Raw genomic sequence first — 12,519 nt, 5'->3', positions numbered from 1 at the left:
CGACATCAAGGAAAATTAATCGTTCGCTACTCGTCGAGACGTTAGATCCGCGAATTTAACGCCTCGTCGAATTATCCCACCGCGAATTACCTGCGATCGATCATAACTATGTAATACGAACGTGTCTTTTTATATAGCTGAATTGTTTAATAATTTCTGAAAATTTTAAAGATAATGGATTTTATAGTTTACAAGGGAAAAATTCTTTCCTTCTTGTATATTTTGACAGAAATATCATTTTAAGGAGGGAATTAAAAATTGTTAATTAGATCGAAGATTTAAGGAGAGGGAAATCTATCAGCGTTTTTGAATTTTAATAACGATCACGTTTCTTAAGTTTCTTGTGCTTTGAGCAATTTCTAACAACTTCTGGCTAATCCCGAAATAAAGAGTAATTGACGCGCGAAATATGCGAAATATTTTTCCATTGATTGTAGAGGACCAGTAATTCTGTCGGACGCAATAAAATTGGCCGCGGAAATCTGCTTAATCTTTCTTGTACCGAACCAATTGCACCGTAAACAGTTAATAATATTTCTGATGGTCGATAGCCGATATCGATAACGATTACCAAACGGCGGACTTTCAGCTCGGAACATTTCATAAATATCGCTGGGATCGAAGCGAATTCGCGCGTGTGTTCCTGTGTATCGGCGATTCCGTCGAAAACAAAATTCAATTGCCGGCCCATTTATTTTTCTTCGGATAATACCATTCAGCGGCGACGCTGAGCCGGTAAAAACGGAGAGACTACCTCGCGAAAATTCACCGTGGCTTTATTCCATACGCGAAACAGTTCGAGCCACGCATCGAGCCGGCTTTCGATCTTCCAGATTAATATTTTTCACGAAAACGATAAACGCGCACGTGTGCGAAAGCACGCAGCTCCTCGGTAAGATATCGCTGACGCACCTTGTAATAAGACACGTTACACAAAGTGGATCGGTGTGAAATTAATTGCCGTAGAAATGGATAAACGACACTACTGTAACGTGGCCATTAAAACGATCTAGAGCCTTCTGATTCGACATTTGCAGCCCGTTTCAGTAGTCTTCCATCTCCTTCAATTTGCTCTTTCGCGATTTACAATTTGGTCGCGATTATTGTCAAATGCTATCGCGGGTTCTCGTGTTGGATATATCATGAATTGTAAAACGTGTAACCCGATGATTTACCGATACGACGTATATTGTTATACGACAAGAAATATTGCGGAGATGTGAAATATATTTCAATATAAATTGCATTATTATGATATGCAATACTAGTTTCGTTTACGTATATAACGAAGTAGACATAAACGTTAACAACTATTTCACAATGAAATAACTTTGCAAAAGCAAATTACGCTTTCAAATACTTCACATAAAGCTTCTCTAAATATGTGTCGTTAATTTATGCCGCGGAAAGGAGAAATTGTTCGAAATTGCGATACCTATAATAAATATCGAGTTTAATTTCGTGGGTGCTGTTCCTTTTCTGAAGGAATATTCATCGATGCCGTCATTTAGGACACGAGCGAGAATAACGCGGAGCATGGTTCAACTTGCCTCGTCTGAAATTATAGTGCCGCGCATACCACAATAAAGCTATAATTGCAGCATTTTGCGAAAATAAGCGGTGGTAACAAAATTCACATTGCCTCAGCCACTTTGTTCGACACCATCGCTTAGCCTTAAATCGCGCTCGTTCCTTAAAACGCGATACTTACATTCTAATGTTTTTGCCAATTTACTTCCATCTCATACACACATTTCAGTCTTTTTCGACGTGTCAGGGGGAAACGACGTGTATATGTTCCCAAGGAATAGTTGAAAGAATCGCAACATCTTCGAAAGTACGTTTTTAATCCGATAAAATAACAGCTTTGCATCGGTAAAACGTTCCGAATTATTTAAGGTCGAGCGACTTAACGAATAATAAAGAAATTTGGACGAATATTTTAAACCAAGTGCATGAAGGAGTTGTAGGTTTCTTGAATTAATTTGAATGGGATTTTTAAATAATTTCTCTAACTCAGATTGGAATGTAACACAGAAGTCATTTGATGAATTTATCAAACTTCCTGATAAATTCGCGAAATATATGCTGCGTTAAATGCGACATAATTCACTCTATTTTCTACTGAATTTTTTATCCTCTCAAATGTTTCATTTCGTTTTGAAATACTTTGGACAACATGCAGGATTCGCTGAGAGTATAATATTGCAGAATTCATTTAATTAGACAGTAATAAGGCTCGATGATAGGAACGTTTTATATTTAATAAACGTATATCCAATAATGTTTTGTTTTTCAATAAGAAAGCATTAAAATTATACGCTTTGAATATATATGGACGATTAATTTGCTGGCATGCGCCAGCTCTTTTATATCTTTCGTTCACAAAGCGTCTAAAAGGCTGCATTTTGAGATTTTATTTCTACAGAATAGAAAACGACGTTCAATTATTCAATCTTACATTTATTTCAAAAGAAACATATTCTACCCAGTCATTTTAAAACACTCCATATAATTTCTTAATTCATCGCAATAGAATACCTGATTGAATAATCAAAGTTTATAAGACATTCGTCAAAATTATTCGAATCGATGTATAGTTTTGAAGTACATTCCATAATGTCATTCATTGAAACAAAATATCTGATACAATTGAAAGCTTTCGACAAAAATGACTCTATGCCTGTCTTTTTTCAAAAAAATTAAAAGAATATCCTAATATTTCTAATACGTTCGTCCAATACGATTCAATTTTGTCAAACGAAACGTTCATCATACTACACGATTGCTATATTTGTTATTATAACACAGGAGAACTATATCCAATTACATTACGAAATCAGAGTCTCATACAACGTTATGCAGTTGTTTTTATAGAACCGATTAATTCCCATTCGACAGTGAATCGAACATATCTTAAAATAGAACATTTTTAAGAATAGTTCGTTCGACCGTTTCGAATTACTTAGCATTACTTCTTCAAAATTCTTTGTTACGACCGATAAATTACGACCTATGGTACAGATGACACGCAGAGAAGCTTCTTTGGCCTAAAAAATGTCGCGACCGCTGTTCGCCGTGGCAGCCAGATCCCATCCATCCGCTCCACGGCGGGGAAGTAATTTCGCAAATCTTTCTAGGTCGCGCGATATTAACGGACGGCTGGAAAACGAAATATCACGCTCGAATTTCCACGACTTGCACCGTCATTCCCGAGACACGTGTCGGCTAGCGCCCTACCATGTGTGCCATACATATGAGGCCAGCAAGTGCCTGGAATCCTCGAAAGGAGAACAGGGGATCGTGTGGGAAAGCCAGTGCGAAATCTATAGGCGTACGCGGTGGTTCTGCAATCGTGAAATCGCTTCATGAAAAAGTAAGTTGAAAAAGTAGAATAAAGCTTTTCCATATGAGACTCCGTTTTCGAGAAGAACGATTTAGAGAATCTGTTCGGTACACGCGTACTAACTGTATGTTTCGACTTGCTGCACTTCTGTTTATGCGGTTTCATTGCTCCTTTACTTATTGCTATCGTTACATTTATTACAAGCCACGGTACAAAAACACAATATGACAAAAATATTCCTTATCTTTTGATACGATTAAAATTTCGCAAAAATAGCATTTGCGAAAGTTCAGCTGGTAAGTTATCGAAAAAGTAAAGAAACTGGGATGATATGGACGAGATAAGCACGGATAAGCAGAGATAACACCAGTAACGAAGATCTTTCCCCGTTTGATTTCTTACCAGATGCCAATATCAAAATTCGTAGAGTTTTTATGTCGACGAATCTTCAAATCGACAAGCAAACATCAAAAAGAACGCGGATTCCTTTCGGACTGGGTGTTATGCGTAAAACGATCGTGTGTCGGTAGATTTCTGCAATGCAGCGCCGGTCCAACGCTCGTGTAGCCCTGGCCTCAAATATTACCATCATGACACTAAATTATTCCATCTAAGCACGTAACACACCGTGAGAAGGCAGAAACCAGGAAAGTGACGTGTCTCGCTTTCTCGTCTCGAAATCGCGGCGAAAAAATACCGAAATATACGACTCGATTTTACGGTTCGACGAGCATGTCCGGTGAAGCCGATTTCGCTATCTCCCCGAAGACCGACGATATCGACTGGACCCGAGTAGCTATCGCGCCACGAGAAAGGAATATGTCCCGGTGGTTTACGCGGACGAGAAAATAGGACCGGTCCCGATGTAACGCTCCATTTCGATATCTCGATATGACGCGGTGCACTTCCTTTTCGCCCTGGAACTCGCGTTCCACCACGTTACGCCGGAACGTCCCTGCTTCCTGCCACCCTGTCCACGGAAGAATTATTGTATTATTCGAGGAATAGAACCGAATAGAAGCGTCCAGCACGCTGTTCACCGTTTTCGATTTCGTGTCCTCGTTTTTGCCCGATCGCGTATATGTATCGGGAATCGCGTCGCGCGACAATAACGAATGACCATTCGTTCCGATAACGTGATACCGGAGTTGATACGCAGATTGGCCGTTTTTTGGTCCTGGAGTTCTGACGCTCATGTTATAAATAGGTGTTGATGTCGACCGGTAATAAATATCGCGTGCAGCCTGTCCTAGGTTAACGCGGCTCAGTTGATACATTTCCGGTGTGTTCCGGGGATTTTCAACGGTAGATACATTTCATGAACCGAATGTGGAATTTGAATGTGACGGTTGCAGGATGTGTTGTTTGGCTTAACGATTTCGCTGCGTATGATGTGAATAATTTGGCGTTAAGCTTCGTGCAAACACGTTGGCCAGAGTGAGGGTAGTTTTTATAGTTTCTCTCTCACTTTTTTTTTTGTTTTTTACAGGAAAATACGTTTTCCTGCTATCAGGACGTTAGAGCGATTTTAGTACTAGCAGCAAATTAAATCATTCGGAAAAAACAAATCCGCCGATTTTCGATTATTCAGCGAACAGAATCATAAATACTTTCCATGCCGCTACTCCTCTATGTTATATTCTTTCAGAATCGCTTCGAATCGATCCGTGAAAATCCACAGCACGTTGAAGGAATCCTCGTTAACTGTCGATGCGAGGAGCGAGAAGCAGAGAGTTGGAAGCTTTACTTAGCAAAAGTACAGCCGGAGGAAACGCTCGATAATTTTAGCATATTGAAATATTGTGCCGTTCTTTTCGCATCGTTCCGCCGTATCAGCGTATACGGAACCGGTCCCGGTTTCTCCTTCTCTTTCGAACTCTGCTCCCGTATTTATTCGTTTTTCCTCCTCACTGGTACCGCGTGCTTCATCCTTCTTCTTTCCTCTTCTCTCTCGCAGTTGCGACGGATCGAACCCCGACAGAAGGGTTCGTATCGCCCTCTTCCCCTTTCCCAAACCACCTTTTCTGCCGCGTGGCTCGAAAAGATATTATGCGAAATACTTTCTGCCTTGCTTCGAGGAACCGGCCGGGAATACTTTATAAGATGTATAATTTGGCCGGAAGTACCACCGTTTCGTAAAATTTACGATCGTTGAAGCCTACACAGAGCTAACCTTTAGGGCGGGCTAGATTCGCGCGAGCGTTCCTCCTTTTCTGTAGAATGTAGCTTTGCGATTCTGGTACAATCAGATGATCGACGATTTCGTACGAAAAAAAAATAAGAGAATGTATTGTTCGAATATTTCGTAGCAATTGTATTATATATTTCTATTGTAGTATCGTGGACGAAATCCCTAAGAGATATCGGGTGAATCATAAACAACGTCACGAGAAAGCCTAAGCGCCGACAGGCCCATCAATGTATTATCTGTCCTTCAATCGAATAGTTACGTGGAAAAGGCTTGCGTGACCCTGGCCACGTGCGGTTGCGGAACACGTGCGTGGCGGGGCTAAGACAAAAGATAAAGGGGTGCTAAGGGAGAAAGACGAATTAACAGTCAGTATTAGTTGAGAAGCTAGAGACTGTGAATCGAGAACTCAGGGAGTGGATAGTGTTGCTAGTGTCACGTAAAATAAAAAAAGGAAATCTCAGGTGAAAAGAAAAATAAAATGTAAAAAAAAATAAAAACAGAATTTATGTTTGAACCCTTGGTTTACACTAATTACGATTCGGTTCTGAGCTCCAGCCGTGACTTTCCAAGATTGAAGCTCTTACAATTTGACTTTCGGTCGGATCTGTTTCTTTTTTCTTTGTCGCCTCTCAATATCCCCACTATCCATGTGTCCGTTAGGCGTCCGCGACCGTTGCCACGCGCACCTTCTTCTAGAACATTCGGCGGAAAAACCGTTGGGATATCGATGGCTCATTAGGCACTTCGGCGATGTACATTGTCGGCGAGTGCCCCACATCTTTATCTTCGTTATCAGTCCATCGGATTTGAAGGGTGCCGGTCGTGACACTAGCGTTGTCGTGAGAGTGTGGTCCACGTGAGAGAGAGAGAGAGCACGTTGTTGTATTTAGTTCGTGTTAAACAACCATCGTTTCCTGTTTAATCAACATCTGTACAATCCATTTATTCTAAATAAATTAATTGTAGTATAAGATCCTACTCAACTAATCAACTAATGAAATCAACTAATGATCAACTAATGAAATGTTCTTGCATAATACTTGTAGTCTATTACCTGCATTTTTTAAATCTCCGCAGATAAAAGCAGCGAATTTTTTTTAGTTTTTCAAATGATATTAACGAAAAGTTTATTAATATTTTAAAATTCCTAGACTAGTATGAGAAATCTACAAAATTTGATTGAAAAGTATACGATTATCCTAGGATTGGTGTGTCGATGGAACGAAGTCCGTTTACTAATGATCAGAAACTGTTTGAATTTAAAATAGATATGATTGTGACAGGAGTATCGTATTAACAGGAAGAACTATCTATGCCAGTGTCACATTTCGTATCAATGAGGTAACCAAAATACAGAGATATAGTCGATGTTAGCTGTAACAACAATTGATCGTACCTATATCTGACGTATGGATAAATCCTGATGTAATCCAGCACTGTCATTAGTAACACGGTAGAATCTCCAGTATCAGAGTACCTACTGTACAAACATTCTACCGTCAGAACATTCTGATATTCGAACGTTCTGTTATCTGGATAGTGCGTTTCCTTCGTTACCACAGTAGGAAATTGACATTACACATACGTGCATAAATATTTTGTATAATAATACCATACAGGAAACGTATCATATTAATTGTGAAAATCAACCGGAAACGATAGAAATATCGTAAAACTTGCGAAAATATGCGATATCAAAGATATTCTCATTTCGAGATTTTCGTCCTTGAATGTTCACATTTGTACATATATTCGAAAATCGAAACAAGTTACAAACGAGGGGTGCCTCAGGGGACAGTTTTGTACTAGAGTAAACGCAGGCCAATTTCACAGGATGTTGCAAGGAACGATTGGAAATTGAAAGGACGCTCTTTCAGACTGTTGCAAACGAGGGTACGTTTGCTCTTCGTAATTCGATCGAGAAATATTTTTAAAAGCTGCGCGAGCATCGGCTCTTTCACGATGCAGCTAACTACTGGCTTGATTTGCCTTCGTGTTTCCAAAGTCGTCTCACCTGTGTCCGAATCAGAGAGGTAAACAGCTGGAAGAGTGGAGGGCGAATCGGTCGGTTTAAACGGGACGAGCCGAGAGAAATGATCATTGGCAAAGAATTCGGAAGTTTGAGATATCGCTGGAAGCGAGACACAAAGAGGAAAAAGCCGGGCGTTTTAACTCGAGCACTATCGTAGATTCGGGTCAGCCTGAAAGCAGCGACACGGTATAAACGATGACCTCTATCCGGGAAACTGGGAAACGGAGAGATATCCTTCACGAGCAAAGGATATCCTGTAGGAAACATAGTTTGACGTGACATTCTGTGTGGTTGGCCTCGGGGTACCTGTTTCGTTGGTTAAAACAGAGAAGCTACAGTAGCTCGCGGAAGCGTTTGAACAATCATACAAAATTTTTACGAATATGAAGATTACACGGAAAAAATGTGATAAGCACATTTTTTGTTGATTTTCTGACTTTTATGTCACTCGATGGCTAAAAAGCAATACGTGTTCTAAAATGGAATGGTCGAATGAGAGTATGATCTGATAGATTCGAAGAATAAGCCTATCGGAAATAGACGACAAATTCGCAATGTTTTTATATGAAACGGATAACATTTGTTCAGTCGTTACGTTAGTTTATTTTAATCGATGGTGTATTAGTAGTATAACTAACGATGGTATATTAGTTGTATAACTAACGTTATTAATATTTTATAACTGCGCAAGAGGGTAAACGCGTATTTGATTCTAAAACCAAATGTAAAAATGTATAATAGCAATTACCAAAAAGCGATTTAATCTTTAAGACAGAGTTTAAATATAAAAGCAAAGCTTCAAAGGGATGAGAATTAGATTCTACTAAGATTAATTGAATTCTCCAATTGAACGTACACCAAACAGCTGCTAAAAAGGGAATGTAAACGCGTATAGTAAGATCAAAGTAGTAAACACGTTTGATTGTTGGTCATTTTGATTTCGTGTTTACACGATACTGCTTGCTACATCCTGAGCTAGACAACAACCGTATACGGTTTCCGCATGTCCGCAGGTGGTATGAGTTTTGAAACATCGTAATAGGATTCCTTGTTACGACTCATGTAACATAAAGGACTTATGTGGATACTCACCTGACGTGGAAACAGGGATGAAAAGCTGCCGGATTATCCTGCGGCGAGAACTTGGGCAGAGTACCATGAAGAAGAGCCAGACGTACCACCAGCAGCACACCAAACTGCGAACAAAAAAAATCCTTTAACAATCGTTGCGTGTTTAATTGTTTCGAGTAACGCGTATTTATTTTACAATTTTTTCTACTTTCGTCTACGTTCAAAACACATAGATCCTAGTAAAGTTGTTCAAATACTTCCATAAAAAGCTATAAGCTAAGCTAAAGCTAAAGCTAAAAGATATATATATTTTTTCTTTATCGTAGACGAATCTTGAAGCGACATCAATGTCAGACTAACATCAAAAAGTGATAACTCTATTATGTATTCGTGTGTATCTATTTATATCAATCACTGCAGTCCTCGTTAAAGTTAGAACCAGAATCGAATGAAATATTCAGTATTTACCGATTTCATAGATCCGATTACGCTATCGATTTAACCTCGTCCGAATTTTCAACGAATTGTTTCTCCAAGATTTACGCGGCCCTAAAACGCGAACCTTTTGCCTGCCGTTTACGCGACTCGAAAGATGAATGAGAGTAAAACAAAAGGGAATCCAGATTGCGGAAGTGCTACTTACTGGCCTTTTCTGGAAGAGGCTCTCAACTTGCGGCTCAATGAATCGCTACACTGCTGGAAGCATTGGAAGGTTTCATTCGCTAACTTGGAAAACGGAAAACAGGAAAAGCCTGGATTTAAAAATCTTACGCGGAAATACACTACCCGACTTAGTTGCGCGCTTCATGATTCTCAATTTATACCAAGTACTGAAACTTGCTTAAAAATGAAAGCTGACCCTTGGCTTTTGTACCAGAGTGTATGTGCAATATGTAACGTTATAACGTTGCAAAGAAGTTTTTTTCTGTACTTTAACTGGAATATCGATGATATTACACATCTCGGTTCGATCGCATTGCAATTACGATCGCGGAAAAATTACCTTTGAGAAGATAAATCAAATTTACAATCCAACTAGAAGCATTTGATCATACGCGTATATCTATCTTTCCTTTAAATATCTCTACCATGCATATCTCGTAGCCAAAAATCGATCTTCCATCGCAATACGTCAAAATATAGCAGATAACATTCCGATCGGATGCCAATGGTATAGAACGAGACGTCGTCATGGCGTTTACGTAGTAGAACGACACACGCGTTCTTTGGTCGCATTTCTGTCACGTCCGGCGCCAGTTCGCTATTCCGATAGCCAGGCCAACCCATCCTCCTCGATGGAGATCGCTCTTTACGCCTTACCCTCCAACTTCACCACGTAGACGGTTCCCATCAACCCTTTCTCTTTCTGTCTTCGCCAGAATCCTCCATCCTGCATGTCCGGCGTGTTCTTGGTATAGATAGAAAACGAGTGGATTCTAGAAGGGTTCTAGAGCCGGACAATGTCTGCCAATCCAAGGTATTCATATTCTTCTCCGATCAACGAAGCCGCCGTTACGTACGTGTACTCGATACACGTCCCACGTCGACGTTTCGATGTCGAACAACTCTCGTTCCACGTCATCCCTCGTTTCGTTGGCCACTGACGTCTTAGTCCTTGGACACAGCGGGAATATATCGTGTTACGTCGCCAAGGGGCTCGCTGACCCACGCCACGAACGCCAGGAACGAGACAGAAATTCAATTTCGGTAAATATCCGACGCGCGCGGAACGTCGCTGGACCGCGTTCCCGCCGGAATTCCCTCTTGTTAGTCTTCCGGGAATGCCTGGGGTGGTATTATAACCTCTTCCCGCACACCCGGGAATATATTTCTCACGAGACCAACGCGCTCCGTCGTGTATTTTTATGTTCGATCGATTCCCGTTTCATTTTTTCTTCTGCTATGATGAAATTTGGTGTGACGATTGGATAACATCTCGTTGCGCGGTGGAAAAAACGTAAGATGGAAATCAAATATCGTTTAGAAATTCGTTATATTATATAATTGTATTGTACGTAACGGAGAGACGATAAACGTACGGTGGTTAATTGTTAATCAAAAGTTTCAGAGCTGTCTATTTCTTATCTATGATGTAGGATTCCAAGATACGTGTTTCGTTCCAAGGAACAGCAATGTGATTTTCGAAAATAATTTTTGCGGCAAGCGAGTAATTGGAACGTAAGAGGCTATTTTTCATTCAGAAGAATTTCATTCGACGATCGTAACACTTGGTGTAACGCTGCTTTCATTCTCTTCAAGTATTGTTCATTGCCTCTTCGTTAAAGGCGCGCCTCAGGCTCACACGCCAGGGTATCTAACGAGTCTGCTGATTGATCTTCTTTCGCGTTCGGTGAAAACTAATCAGCACGCGTACTTTTAGAGCCACTTGGACTTTGTTGGACATTCGGTCGAATTTAACAAGGCTAGAACCGTCCGAGCTTTGAAATCGAACGTTCCGTCTCGACGATCGCAGACAGGATCACTCGACAGTCAAATCGATCACATCCGCAGTCATTCATAGAGCATTCGTAGATCGTGGATCGTTTGGTGTTTCAAATGGCGAACCTTGTCCCGATAGTCGGAGGCAAGAAACGTACGATTGCTCCCAATAGTCGGAGAGGACTTTCAGTTAACTGTTAATGGACCAGCGATCAGGACTCCGCTTCTCTCTTCCACAAATACATTATTCCAGATTAATTTGGATAACAAAGCGCAGCGTTATACGCCGAACACCGTACACGTACGCACAAAGTTGCTGATTACACGCGTAATTAATTTTCCTGTGAGAACTATCAGAGGTACGTTGCGGCTCTCGTAAACGCGTCATCACGTTCCTAGATCTTCTATCGAGCATTCTATTTTGGAATCTGTTAATTAAACGTTCCTATTGTTTGCAAACGAAAGCAGTTTGCAGCCACCTTACACGGAATTATAATTACGTCCACAGTCTTAAGATAATACAAAGCATAGAGCTAAGATTTAAGCGACAAACCAATTAAGTAACAGTAGACATACTCGTATAGAACCAGTCAGTCAACAGCGAGCATCTCTAATGCATTGTGTTATCGATTACGACTGTTACCGTTGTAGAGAATCATGCGTTCCGTTCTAACCGAAAGTAAATACCGTTCGACCAAAGCCAATATGTACCTGTACGCGTATCGATAATTGTTGATGCATTGAACTTATTGAACGAAGAATTTAATTACGAGTGACGACACTCGAGTTCTTTGACTTCAACATTTTCACATGATTTCTTTGAACAAAGCAAAGGAAGATTACATTCCTATATGATATACATTTTATCACTGAGACCGAATAAAGTAAATTCGTACATATATATTTTGATTCAACTTGACCAAATTGCTAGAGAATTTTTGTTTATATGTTTTGATTTGTAAACTGTAATTCTGGTACATCTGGTACGTATACTTAGCTTTTATTAAGAATACAACAAATTTTGTACTTTGCAAACTGACGATGAAAATCTATCGCTGCTTTATTGTTTTAAAGGTCGAGAACTTAATTGTTGGTTCCATACATATAGTTTGTTTCTTTGAAGTACCAAAACCGCTACAAACACAAGCTAGCGTCAAACAAGTCATTTTTATATTTACATTGTTCTTTGCTTTATGAAAACTCTTATTAAATTTTCTCTATTCTTAATTACACTAAATTCTTGCTGTTCCTGTGGCTCTCTATATAACGTACAACCAATGGACAATGTTTGTACGATAAAAAGCTGATTTCCGTACAAGATGAAGAGCTTGAAAAAATGTCTACGAAGGTAGCTCGAAACGATATATCGTTCTCGAATCACCAAACACCCCTATAACACGAAATCCACCCAAGGGTCCACCTCATAAAGATCAGCAAATT

At 40.0% G+C, this 12,519-nt stretch overlaps 1 protein-coding gene across 4 annotated transcripts in view; it reads right to left on the bottom strand.

Moving 5' to 3' along the window:
* The window catches only part of LOC126915074 (protein O-mannosyl-transferase TMTC1-like), a 269,186-nt gene that overhangs the window by 94,526 nt on the left and 162,141 nt on the right, over window positions 1-12,519 (bottom strand). For all 4 annotated transcript variants that reach the window (XM_050719431.1, XM_050719427.1, XM_050719429.1 and 1 more), the window contains exon 6: window positions 8,662-8,765. In XM_050719431.1, the coding sequence (XP_050575388.1) occupies window positions 8,662-8,765 (104 nt within the window). The remainder of the gene's footprint in view (window positions 1-8,661; window positions 8,766-12,519) is intronic.

This window comes from Bombus affinis, chromosome 4, assembly GCF_024516045.1.
Source record: "Bombus affinis isolate iyBomAffi1 chromosome 4, iyBomAffi1.2, whole genome shotgun sequence".
Lineage (NCBI taxonomy): Eukaryota > Metazoa > Arthropoda > Insecta > Hymenoptera > Apidae > Bombus > Bombus affinis.
This window is presented reverse-complemented; position numbering and strand designations above follow the sequence as displayed.